Raw genomic sequence first — 13,034 nt, forward strand, 5'->3', positions numbered from 1 at the left:
CTGTGTGTCTGCGCCATTAATTCACACAGAGACAGGCAGGATATGCAGGATTCATATTTAAATAGTCTTTTTGCAGTTTAATATTCACAGACACTAGTCTATATTGTGATTAGATTTAAGTGTACCGATCTACTTAAAAAAAAAATTTGTCTGAGATTTGACAAATTTCTGAAATTCCTCGTTATGCAGTAAATTCCGTTCGGAAAAAAAAGTTTGGAGGAACACGTTTAAATGATCTATACAATCATCATGTCATTCAAACCAGCTGTCAGCAATCAGTAATCAACATGTCTACCCAATCAGCACAAGTGGAGGATTATATAAATACCCAGCCAACTCACCAATGTTCCTCGACCACACTCATCTGGTTACTTTCCTAACCAGAGATACAGGGGGAGTCTTCTGGGTTCAGGCCAAATACCGAGCTCAGAGCCCTCTCCGCGGTGCTTCCCTCTTAAGGTTGAACGGTGGCTACTGCAGTTGAATTTTCCTATTGGACGTTGTGGTACATCGTGACGTAGGATGGCACTTCCAACGGCTCACTATCCGCGCCCCTGGCACGAGCTCACCACGCCCTCAGAAATGTTTTCCCCAATCACATGATGAGAACGGCTTCACTCCAGTATGAACTGTCATATTACATGAAGTAGAAAAATTATGAATGAAACTGACTTGACACTTGCTTTAACATTGTAATTAAGAAAATACATGCAATAAGGCAGTTGTCAGTACACGTCAGGCTTTTCTTGCGATATTATTGCCGCCCGTCACGTGTACAGATAATGTTCATATGAGACGCGCTTTTCAAACCCTGACACGCAAGTAGTTGCCGCGGTAACGAACAACAATACCGTAACGTGCTGCTGTATATAGTCTAACCTATTTGAGGAAATCCGTTTATAATAGGCTTTTAGGTCTGAACATATTGGTCCTGCGCTGCTTATTGATTCAGTTCATTTGAATGAAAATACATCTTATGTATATCAGATATCTGTCTCCGCTGGGCTCTGCCCACTTTTCCAGCATTTTTCAAAAATTGCCAGTGGGTGGAGTTAAGCTCTGAGCTGGGGTTTAGTTACCCTTCAAAAACACATGTGAATGATTGACTTTCGTGACAATGCGGTACTGACCCGATCTGGCCAGTGACAATTCCGTCAACTGTCCTGAGCATATTTCACCGAAACTCTGGACTTTTGAGTCCCAAACGCTCGAGTCCGAGTCAAGTCAAAGTAAAAATGTATCCAAGTCCACGGAAAGTTGTACTCGAGTCCGGAGTCAGAGTATTCCTCACAACCTTGTCATTACTGTGGCATCTACCCTGACTAAATCCATTTTCTTTGGATTTACTTTTGTCGTTACCCAAATCAATGTACAAAATCAGCACAAATTCTGGGAACAAATTAATAATGAAAATGAGCAGGAAAATGATTTTGCGGATTTTGATGCATGAGCACCAAAACAGAGTTTGGAACAGAGCTGGCTGGCAGAGGCTCTTTATTATTTTTGTTTTGATGCGGCAGCGTTCGCAGTAAATTGATTTAGTATTTCTGGCAGCCTGTGGAAGAACAGAGTTATCAGTTGGCTTTACAGCACCGAGCATCCATCTCAAACTGATACAATGTAATTCAATCTATTTCCAAGAATAAACAAAGGATGCCATTTATTAAATGAGAGTCTGACAAATGCTCGGCGACTGCTTCCAACACTGGCTTACCGATCTCTCATTTTCAACTTGCTTTGATGAATTCAGGTGGTGTAACAAGGCCTGATGGATTATGGAGCTTGTCAGAGATGCCGCAGTTGCCAATCTGTCTGATCCTGGATCAGGCGGAGGCGTCTCCGTATCTTAGCACGGCCTGCTAAGACTGATTTGGAGATGGATTACAGAAGCTGGATCTTGAAAGATTCATTTGTCACCTCTTGGTTGCGTCTCCATTTGATAGCAAAGGGTGTTGGTAGATTTGTGTATTACTAAATGCTTGATGCATGATTGCCAGGAAGTACCAGGGTGAATGTGTAGCGTTCGAGTCGGGGTCAGCAAAGGACACTAAAAGGTGGAGTCCATTCTTGCCCCGTCCCTTCCACATCACTCCCACTTTTTTGTCTGGGAGGCTTTATTGTGAGGTTTTTCCTCTCTATATCTCTCTCTTCTGCACTACTTTTCCCTCCCTCTTGCTCTTTTAACTCCCCCTTTCCTCTCTCTCTCTTCCATCAGACCAAGCAGAGGTACAAATTTAGCAATCGCCTTCAAAGTGCACTGGTTGCTTTGGGCAACTGTATATTGCTATGTGCCTCATTTTTATTTCTGTGCTCCCAGAAGCTGACTCTTTGTCCCACGATCAAAGGGAGGCACATGGGGGCTGGAGGACATTTAAGATTACAAGCACTCTGGGAGATGATCTGAGCTTCATCCTGCAGTCAATGTGAAGGATTAATAGTCTGCCATAGCAGCCCAGCCATGTGGTGCTGTCTTACATTAGCTCATTCTCCACAGTTGTATTTCAAGTTTGCAACCCACAACATGGCACGGTTTGCTGTTTTTGCTCGCTTAATCTTGTGTTGAAGTCAAGTGTGCATGGGACTTTATGTGCCCTGAAATATTTGAAGGGGTGGGACTATATAAGCTCTATATAACAATTGAGAATTTTATACAGTATTAGGACATGTTTTCAGAGAATATTTCAGAGAAAAATTGGCACATTTTGTTTCTTTATTATGTAAATATTATAATTATAATTAAAAGTATAATTATACAGTTAAATGTTTTAATTAATTATAAAAATGTATGCTTAAAACAAGAAAAAGCTATTTGAAGTAAAAGAAAAATTCTGTTTTGTTAAGTTTTTTTGAAACTGAGAAGTAACATAAATTAAGTAAAATCTAAGTCAAGAGTATTGGAGTGATGCAGACAATTTAGTCCAATGTGACTTTTCCTGTGCTCCCATAAGCATACACACTCAGAATCTTGAAGTGCTACTGCATGATTGATTTGTTGGTCTCCCATTTTATTGGTTTATTGGCACAGCAGCTCTAAAAAGGTGTGTCTTTAAAGATTTCTTAAAACCCTCTAATGTTGAAGAGTCTCTAATTTCCGGTGGTAGAGCATTCCAAAGACGTGGTGCTGAGACCGAGAATGCTCGACCACCCTTGAAATTTAGATTATGTCGGGGCTGCTGGAGGATGCATGACCTGGAGGAGCGCAAAGAGCGTGCAGGAGTATGAACGGTGACCAAACTGCAGAGATAAGCAGGGGCCGATCCATGAATGGCTTTATATGTTAAAACCAAGGTTTTGAATTCGATACGCGCTTGTATCGGCAGCCAATGCAAATCAAAGAGTACCGGAGAAATATGTTGACGAGTATTTGTGTGTGTCAATAACCGGGCGGCTGAATTTTGTATATATTGTAATTTTTTGATGGACTGATTTGGAAGACCTGAGTAGAGCGCATTGCAGTAATCAAGCCTTGATGTAATGAAGGCGTGAATAAGCCTTTCTGCATCTGGTCGCGATAGAAATGGTTGTAATCTAGCGATATTTCTAAGATGGTAAAATGCAGTTTTTGAGACATTTTTAATATGAGCGTCGAACATAAGTTCAGTGTCAAAAATAACTCCAAGATTGCGCACTTGAAAAGACGGGGTAACAAAGTAATTTACAGTAATCAGTTCTAGAATATTTAGTTTAAGGAGAGATTTTGATGTACCGACGAAGAGAAGTTCTGTCTTAGCCTGGTTGAGCTTAAGAAAATTCTCATGCAACCAGGATTTTATCTCCTCCAAGCAGTTGCTAAGGGCTTTGACCGCAAGGTTTGGGTTAGGGTGCATGCTGATGTAGATCTGCGTGTCATCAGCATAAAAATGAAATCCTAACCCAAACTTACGAATTATGTTACCCAGAGGCAACATATAGATGCTAAATAAGATGGGACCAAGCACAGACCCTTGTGGGACACCCTGCTGAACTAATGTTGGTAAAGATTTGTTTTCCCCCAAAGACACAAACTGAAATCGATTTGTGAGATAAGATGTAAACCATTCTAATACAGTACCAGAGATTCCTAGCCATACAGACAATCTTTCAAGAAGGACAGCATGAGATATTGTATCAAAAGCAGCAGTAATGTCTAACAATACTAAGATACTACAGGCACCCATATCAGCAGAAATAAGAAGATCATTCGTGACCCGGACGAGAGCAGTCTCAGTACTGTGGCCTGATCTAAATGCGGACTGAAATGGTTCTAGGAGATTATTGATGGACAGGTATTGCTGTAGCTGGCCAGCTACAACTCGTTCCAAAACTTTAGCTAAAAAAGGTAGATGGGAAATAGGCCTATAGTTAGACAAGTCATCCACATCACAACCAGTCTTTTTAGGGACTGGTGTGATGGCAGCTAACTTAAGGGCCGAAGGAACCTGACCAGTTAATAAAGAGTGATTAATTATACCAGTGATAGAAGGGCAAACTAGTGTTAAACACTTTTTTAAAATCTCGGTAGGTATGGGGTCAAGAGAGCATGTAGATGAATTCATAGACATGACCAGTTTTAAAATATCATCCGTGATAACAGTGACAAAATTAGAGAAAATAGAAGATAAATGCGTAGGGCGGATCTCGTTTGATAGACGAGAGGGATCATAAGTCATGGAGCTATAGATATCTTGAACTTTCTCTGTAAAGTATTTATGAAATTTGTTACACATCTCAATAGAGGAACAAATGTTTTTGTTTTGAGGTTTAAGAAGTTTGTTAATTGTTTTAAACATCAACCTCGGGTTACCTGCACCTTCATTAATGATGTGCGAGTAGTATTCCTCTCTGGTGGATTTAAGGGCAAGATGATATTTCATTTGCTGTTCTTCAAACATTAATTTGTGGACAGTAAGACCAGTTTTTCTATGCAAGCGCTCAATCTTTCTTTGCTGGGTTTTAAGTGCCCGTAACTCATCAGTAAACCAGGGGGATGATCTAGTGAAAGACTATAGTGCTATAGTGTAGTAATACAAACTTCATTGTTTCTCTTACTGCCTGTTGTCCCAAATGTGGAGACAGATGGAGGAGAAAAGCCACTTAATTTATGTCCAAACTATCCACCTGTTTTTGGTTGTAAACTCATTTCAGTTTGTCATTGAAAACTGGCAGCAAGAGGTATGAAGGATTGTATACTTTGTTATAAAGGGGGGATAATTGCCCAGTGGATGTTTGCAAAAAATATTAAACAAATCATCCACAGAAAATACAAGCAAGGAGTATAAGGTTGTTTTTTTTCTTTCTACAATGTTGTAGTGTAGATTTAATTGTGGTCAAACGGCCCATCGCTGGTTAAAATGTAGTATTTCTCTTGATTTTTATAAACATTTTTGGATATATTTGGGATAATCTAAGAACACAAGTCTACATATTATATAACATTATTCAAGTGGTTTTTGGATACTTTGGATATATATATTCACATAGGGCTGTAATGATTTGACCAAAAATAAAAATCTCGATTAATTGAACATTTTACCTCGATTACGATTAATTAACGATTATTTTGCTCTTTTTTTTTTTTTGCTTTCCTTTTTTTGCCCTCATAGTTCACTGATAAGGTTTGTACTGTAAATATTTTCTACTATTAAAGGTGAATATCTTTGTGATTTTAAAATACTTGAAGGAAACGGTTCACTTTCAGCAGTTGTTGTCTATGGGGCAGATTTCTGTTTGTAGTACATCAGATACAGATAAATTAGCACATAGTCCTACATTACATTTATTTGAATGTTGAATGTTATTAGAGTGATTGTGAGCTACTGTCTGTGAGTGTTCTTGTGTCACAATCAGGCATTAGTTCAACATAATAACTGTTAGTGTGAGATGGTGGTCCAGTGGGTTAAACCATGGAACTGATAAGCAGAAGGTTGCTGGTTCGATCCCAGCGACTGCCAAATGCATAAATATAAATATAATACACATCTGATGGTCTAAAATCGCTTCAATGTTCAAACTGGCAGGCCTTAAAACACATACAAATAACAAAGCTTTGCAGGAGCTTTGTCAGAGACATGACACAGCTCGGCTCTCTGTCTCATGAGCACTGAACGGAGAAGTTTTCCATAATGTTGTTCTTAAATAGTGCACAATCGGTTAATGTTCAAAATGGCAAGCCTTTAAACTAATTTAATTGACAAACTTCATGAGGTCGCAAGTGAAAGTGATCAAGCTTCGGGGCTTGCGCGCGCCATCTCTGTGTGTGTACCAGCGCATAAAAGAACTTACCTGTATAAACTGTGTAAAACATGCAGTTACCATAGTTATTCTGAGCATCTATAAACAACGATAACTGCTTCTGCATCTTTCCGTGTGCCTGCAAACTGCACTTGATGTGACTGACGGGGCGGAGTCACGTGAAAACCGAAATAACCGACATGGGAAAATTACATCGGTTAGAGGTTCTAAATTTCGATTTCGATTAGCCTAGTTTTCGGTTAATCGTCCAGCCCTATATTCACATATATTGTACCTCTAATGCTGGTCTTTTGTTTTAGTATTATTTACTGTTATAGTATTTATTAATATTTTGAATCAGCTTGTATTTTTATATTTTCATTTTAGTTTAAGTAATTGTGTTAAATGCTTTTGTTATTAGTGTTTTTACTGGTTACATTTTTTTTCTTCAGTTTTAGTCATTTTAGTACCTAAATTTGCTTATTTCTATTAGTAGTTGCCAAGGCAATATTTCTAGAGATTAATTTTTTTTTAATCTAATATTTATTTCAGCTTTATTTTGTATAAAGTTTTGTATTTAGCTAACCATAAAACTGATGGTGAAACGCTCATTTTATATTTCTTTATAACTGTAAATACTCAATACATCCAAGTATATCCAATGACTGGCTTTGCAGAATGTCGTCCTTTCATTAAAGATCTCAGGAAGTGCTACCTGTCAGTCCCTCCCTCTGCTTTAGTCAAAATATCTTTTCCCACTAAAAACAATTTCACACCATCAACATTTCCATCACACCCACACATCTGCATTTCAGACCTCAAAGCAGGTGTAATTTCTCTAAAGGCACAATAAAGAGAGAGTGAGATTGAGCGTCGGCCTGTGAACATTAAAGCGAGGGACAGAATAAGCGGGGACTGATTGAAAAAAAAAGGGAAAAGAGACTAAAAAGGAAGGGAATAGTGAATGTGCCCTGGTGCTGATAGAAGTGACACACATGCTTTAATTAAACCTTTCACCTCCACTCAAAGCGTTTGAGATGTGTGTGGAGTGCTTCTCGTAATGGCTGCTGAGCTGACTGATTAGAGTAAACAGAGCGATAAACCTCAAGAGCGGCTTTAGCTGCTACATGCAGATGATCCCGGAGGTCTAACACTGCAGGCTCAGAGAGCTTGTTTGAGAGTGCAAGCGGGAGAGTGCCCAAAGAGGCCCAACTTAAAGGCCCTCGTCTTCCCTCCTTATCAGGCCGTCAGCTCTTATGCTCGCAAATGCAAACAGCATCTGAATATGAGCCTGGCTGCATGCGCTGAATTTGCCAGAGAGAGAGAAAGTCAGCAGGGAAGAAGAAGAGCCCAGAGGAAAGAAAGATGGCAAAAGCGGAGAGGGCTTAGCTGAGGAGACGCATAAGAGGAGAGGGGACGAGTAGGGAAGGTGCACCGAAAACAACATGCTGCATTTTAAGTCGCAGACTGGAGAGGCGAGTACAGCTACTGCGGTTGTTATGATACTGTCTGCTGAAAAAACATGGAGGTTATGAGTCTCCTTTGACTGTCAGGCTACGTTCACACTGCGAGTCTTAGTGCTCAAGTCCGATTTATTGCGCATTCACTTTGTTGAAAATAAATAACCACATTCCTAGCATTAGGATCCTTTGGAAGGTATTGTTATTTTTAGTCCTGTGTCCTGATCCTCTTCTCTCCTCATCATCTCACTAACACTAACTTTGGGCGTGGCCAAAGTTGCAATGATGAAGTAGGCGTTGATCTTCTTCTGCAGAGGCAGTCTTTTACCTATAGGCACATTCCACAACGAGTCATTCTCTGGGCTTGGTTACATTAAAAGCGTTTTTTGGACTAACAAGGACGTTTTCAGTTGTGAAACTTCCAGGATATTCTTATAATATGATGACCTCTTATATCAAAAAGCTCAAGGAAAATTGTATTTTTCAGTTCACGACTCCTTTAAATGTGGCCAACGTGGCTGCAGAACACAAAATAAGATACATTGTATTGCCAAAAGTTTTGGGACACATACCGTTACATGGACATGAACTTTAACGACATCCCATTCTTAATCCATAGGGTTTCATATGGAGTTGCCCACCTTTTGCAGCTTCAACTCTTCTAGGAAGGCTTTCCACAAGGTTTAGGAGTGTGTTTATGGGAATTCTTGACCATTCTTCTATTCTATTTTATAAAAGATTTAAACAACTTATGTTAAAAAAGAAATTACCAAAAAATCAATAATAACAAGTGAAATAAGCTGAATATGTTTTTCATTCAGTGATGAAGGTATCCCCAATTAAATTTTATAATTCCAAGCCAGATTGCCTGAAGTCTGTATGTTAATGTAACCTGCACACATACATTTGCAGTTTTGTAAATAGTTTTCGATCTTGAATACACTGTTAAACCTTACCAGGTTTTTTATAAGTAAAATACTGGCAACACTGTTGCCAGCTAGTTACTGTAAAGAATCTGTTACAGTGACTAACTGGCAACAGTGTTGCCAGTATAATACTGTGTCTATACCAATACAGTGACTAACTGGCAACAGTGTTGCCAGTATAATACTGTGTCTATACCAATACAGTGACTAACTGGCAACAGTGTTGCCAGTATAATACTGTGTCTATACCAATACAGTGACTAACTGGCAACAGTGTTGCCAGTATAGTACTGTGTATATACCAATACAGTGACTAACCGGCAACACTGTTGCCAGTTTTATACCGTAAATCAGGCATTACAGTTGATAACTGGCAGCAGTGGTTTCAGTTATTTACTGTACAGTAACATACATATACATTTAAATAATTTATAATGCAGTACTCATTGTGGTACTCTTAAACTTACGAAGCATTCTTTCATGTTACTTCATTTAAAAAATAAAATAGAAAGAACTTTTAAATCTTTACACAAATTCACTTTATTACTTAGGTGTTTATCCCAACATAACAGAATTACAAAAACAGAAAGAAACAACCTGTTTGTTTTTGATACAACACCCAAAAATCTCTCTGTCACCAATGACCCTCATGTTATTTAAGTTAACATAAATTAAATGACCTTCTCATATTCTTACAAGTAAAACGTTAACAAAAATATTTTCACTTAGTTGCCTGTTTTCCACTCAAATTCGGTGAGCCTCTGCAAAAATGTATGTACATGTGGATTTATGTTTTGAATCTTTCTTTTAACAGATGACCCAGTTTTACGGCTGGTTCCAGCTTTGGAAGCACACTTTGTCCCCTCAGGATTAATCCTCACTAAAAACCTGTTGAGTAAATCAGACAACAACTATTTTAGAAATGGAGTAACAAATTAAACAGTTCAGAAAAACATCATACTAAAAAAAAAAAAAAAAAAAAATTATATAATATTATATATATATATATAAAAATAAAATGCACAACTGTGGCAAACTCATGTTACATTATTGAACAATTTTTTAACATGTACCTTTGAATGAGTTCTAATGTGGCACTGGCTGACTCTTGGTATTCAATGTTAAAAACATAGAACACGCTGAAAAACACAGAGAGTGCCGCAGAGAAATCTAACTGCTCATCAATGCAATGTGTCACTTTTCCCTCAATGCTGACCATCCACTTAGATGAAGTTAGAAGGCTGTCTCCTGAAACAGCCATAAAACTCACCATAAAAAAACTGCCAAACACATTTACTATTTCTCATTTATTTCATACTTACCAAGCATGATGAGCCTTGGTGTGACTGGAAGACGGAGCTCATTTTCCACTGACATTTGGGTTGAAGTTTTCTTAGAAAAAAAAAATTGCCAAACATTACAAAGCTGTTCAAATTCTTTTACAGCTAAGGTTGATTCTGATTTGTGAGCACACCCTTTAGAGTGAAATGTCCATAGAAGCACTTATGCTCTGTGTAGCATCATACAGGCCCATACTACAAAAATAATTGTCAAACAGACAAGGCCTAACAGACTGTACTATGTAGCACAGACAGACATCATACATCCAACTTTTTTTTTTTTCAAATCTTTGCCCATGTTTATACAGGTATGTCACATATGATCTGTGAAACCAAGCCTACAATTATTATTTCAAGGTATTTCTTTACTAGTCATGTAATGTTTTAATTACTTACGTCTACTAAAATGAAGAGAGAGTTTTCTTTCTCTTTGAAGTTTTTCATTGTCAGTAGGATGGCTGATATGGCAGTCTTATCAGTGCTTGCTGGTGTGGCTTCAATTTCTCTGAGGAGAGCCTGGACCTCGGCATTCCATTTTAACGTCTGTTTTTGAAAGTAGTTCACAATCCGTATGCATTTTCCGTTCTGGCATTCACTCAAGCAACTGCTTATATCAACACCTGTAAGTGTTTCAAAATGATTGCATAGGCCTCTTTTACTGAAAAGATATGGCCATTCCAGTGCTATGTCACTAATGGCAGGAGGGGGGCATGAATTAATCATTTTGCGCTGAGCAATATAAGTCTCTTTCATTAGCTTGTCCACATCAGACAATTCACAAGACCTTGGGCCTCCAGACTGAAACATTTCTAATAAAGTCTGTCTCTTAATTTCAAGAGATTCAGATGTCTCTCCATCTGGCATGGAGGTAGGTTGCCAATTAATGCATCCATAACTGTCAACTTTACATCGAACTTTTTTGACTATGTTGTCCTGTTCTTCATCAGCTTTGTTGGTTCTTTTTGGTTGACGAATCCGGTGTGCTACATTGTCTCTGTTGACATGTTCTACTCTGGTTCTCAGCTGTCTTTGAAGTGAACTATAGCCTTTCCCCAGTTGTTCCCCTTCCTCCGTAAAGTCTCCAAATGTTAAGGGAAATTTGGAAAAAATGTTTCTTGCCACTTCCCCACAGTCTGCCAAGCTTGGGTTTGGGCAAAATTCTCTTATGGCTGCTACAACAGCTCTTATAAACTCTCTTCTTGGTCCAAGAGGAGCCTTCTCCTTATTAGACGCTGCATGAAGAAGGGCTGCAGGCATGTGGTTCCAAGGAATCTGAAACATACTTAGCCAGTATGAATTTGAAGGAGTGTAAGAAGTGGATGGCTGTTCTAAGTCTGGTGATGGTAACGAGGTGAATGTTATTTCTAATGACGTCTCATCCACTTGGTCTCTCAATGCTTTGAAAAATACATACAGAAAAAGAAAGTGAGACATATAATGTACATAATATGCATATTATACAAGTATATATGTCTACATATATGGAATATGATGTTGAAAATAATGATCATAGACATGTAATCAGAATTGATTTGGCTTACCTATTTGTTTAAAAGCCATCATTAGTTTTCGACATTGTATTGGAAGTAAGATGTCTTGAAGGTCTGTCAGCTCTACTAGCGCAAGGTCCTGTGTCCTCTCAACGCCCACCACAAAACAGAGATGATTGACTACTACATTAAGTTTTGGAATATCCAATTCTGGAAGAATTTTTGTGATTTCTTGTTGAATCAGCTCAGTATCTAAAGTTAAAAAGAACATATGGAGTGATGTAATGACACCACAGAAAGGCCTGCCACTTCATACACCGGGAGGGGATAGTAATTCAAGAGATTGTCAGCATTAACACACACATACTTGAGATCAGTGTTGTGCAGAGAGTGAAGTCCAAGGTCAGATAATAGCACAGAGTCATACAGTTTGACAACAAAGTAGACATTGGTTGGATTAATAAGTATCAGTGATATTTTCCCAAAGACAAACCCACAGCTGCTCTGGGCTACAACAACTACAAGGCCATTGGTATATTTGGTTCCTTTATAAACAACCCCTGACACCTCTGAAGTACTCTGACTGACACAGTTAGCTGTCCTTATTGCATGTTGTATTTCTGTATTGTATAACTGGTCATTGTGTTCACGTGCTTCACTGACAGACTGAATTTTAGGAGGGAATAAATTGCCACAAGCTAGATAGGACTGAAGCAACTGGTGCCTTTCCGCCAAAGTTTTACAAAGATGAACAAAATTATGCAGTTTCCTTGCACAGTTTTTAAAATATGAATGTTTACTCTCAAACCTGAGCGTCCACGAGCGAATCAATGGGCCAAAATGTAGTATAAGATCTGCATAGTGCAACAAGTAATGATGTTTTGCTTTCAGATTTTTACCAGGAAACAAGGTACTTCTTAAAGAAACATATTCTTGTGTTAAAAACTTGAGGTAGCCTATCTCATTATGACTAATTTTGGGCGCACAAATCACCTCAACCATTTCCTTTAGTTTAAGGCACAACTGCCAAACCTCACTGTCCATTGCGTTTTGCATTTTATGTCCTATATAAATTGGTAAGAGCCTCAAGAGACACCAGTTCTGTGCAGCAGAACCACCAAGTCGTCTTGCATCAGCTTTAATCACACATGGGGCATTGTTACAATCACTTCCTAAATGTCTGAATTGTGCAATGGCTCTATTCAACTCATTGTAGGTAAAGTGCTTTTCAACTGAAACCAAATGTTTAATGTAAAGTGCCAAGTCATCAGCCACAATACCTTCAAATAAATCATGCCCTAAGCATGGAGGCAATCCACCACAGACGTGAAAATAAGTAAGGGAATTGAAAACTGAATTGAATTTGATGCCCTCTATTATACACTGATCAGTAGTTGTGAGCTGTTCAACACTATGTTCATAATTTTGGTTTGTTCTTTTTAGGCCAATATGTAAAGGCTGCTGATTAAATGTGTCTCTGTCAATTAAACAGTAGCGACAGAAATGCTTGTTGGTACTGAAATTCTCAGAAAAGCCCCCAATACAATGAGACCCAAGATTATCTCCACAAATGGCAATAAGCCCTCCTCTAAGAGTAGTGCCGTCAGT

The 13,034-nt window shown here is 38.5% G+C and overlaps 1 protein-coding gene across 1 annotated transcript; it reads right to left on the reverse strand.

Moving 5' to 3' along the window:
* Nucleotides 1-10,320: 10,320 nt before the first annotated feature.
* LOC307134205 (uncharacterized protein) lies at nt 10,321-12,387 on the reverse strand (the record flags this gene model as incomplete). The annotated part of the gene is made up of 2 exons (XM_079829737.1): nt 11,478-12,387; nt 10,321-11,333 (listed from the first exon to the last, which is right to left on the reverse strand). The coding sequence occupies exons 1-2, from the start codon at nt 11,695-11,697 to the stop codon at nt 10,321-10,323; spliced, it is 1,233 nt and encodes a 410-aa protein (XP_079685863.1). The 5' UTR covers nt 11,698-12,387.
* Between the last annotated feature and the right edge of the window lie 647 nt (nt 12,388-13,034).

The sequence above is a fragment of the Gobio gobio genome, assembly GCF_949357685.1.
Source record: "Gobio gobio genome assembly, chromosome: 11".
Classification (NCBI taxonomy): Eukaryota; Metazoa; Chordata; class Actinopteri; order Cypriniformes; family Gobionidae; genus Gobio; species Gobio gobio.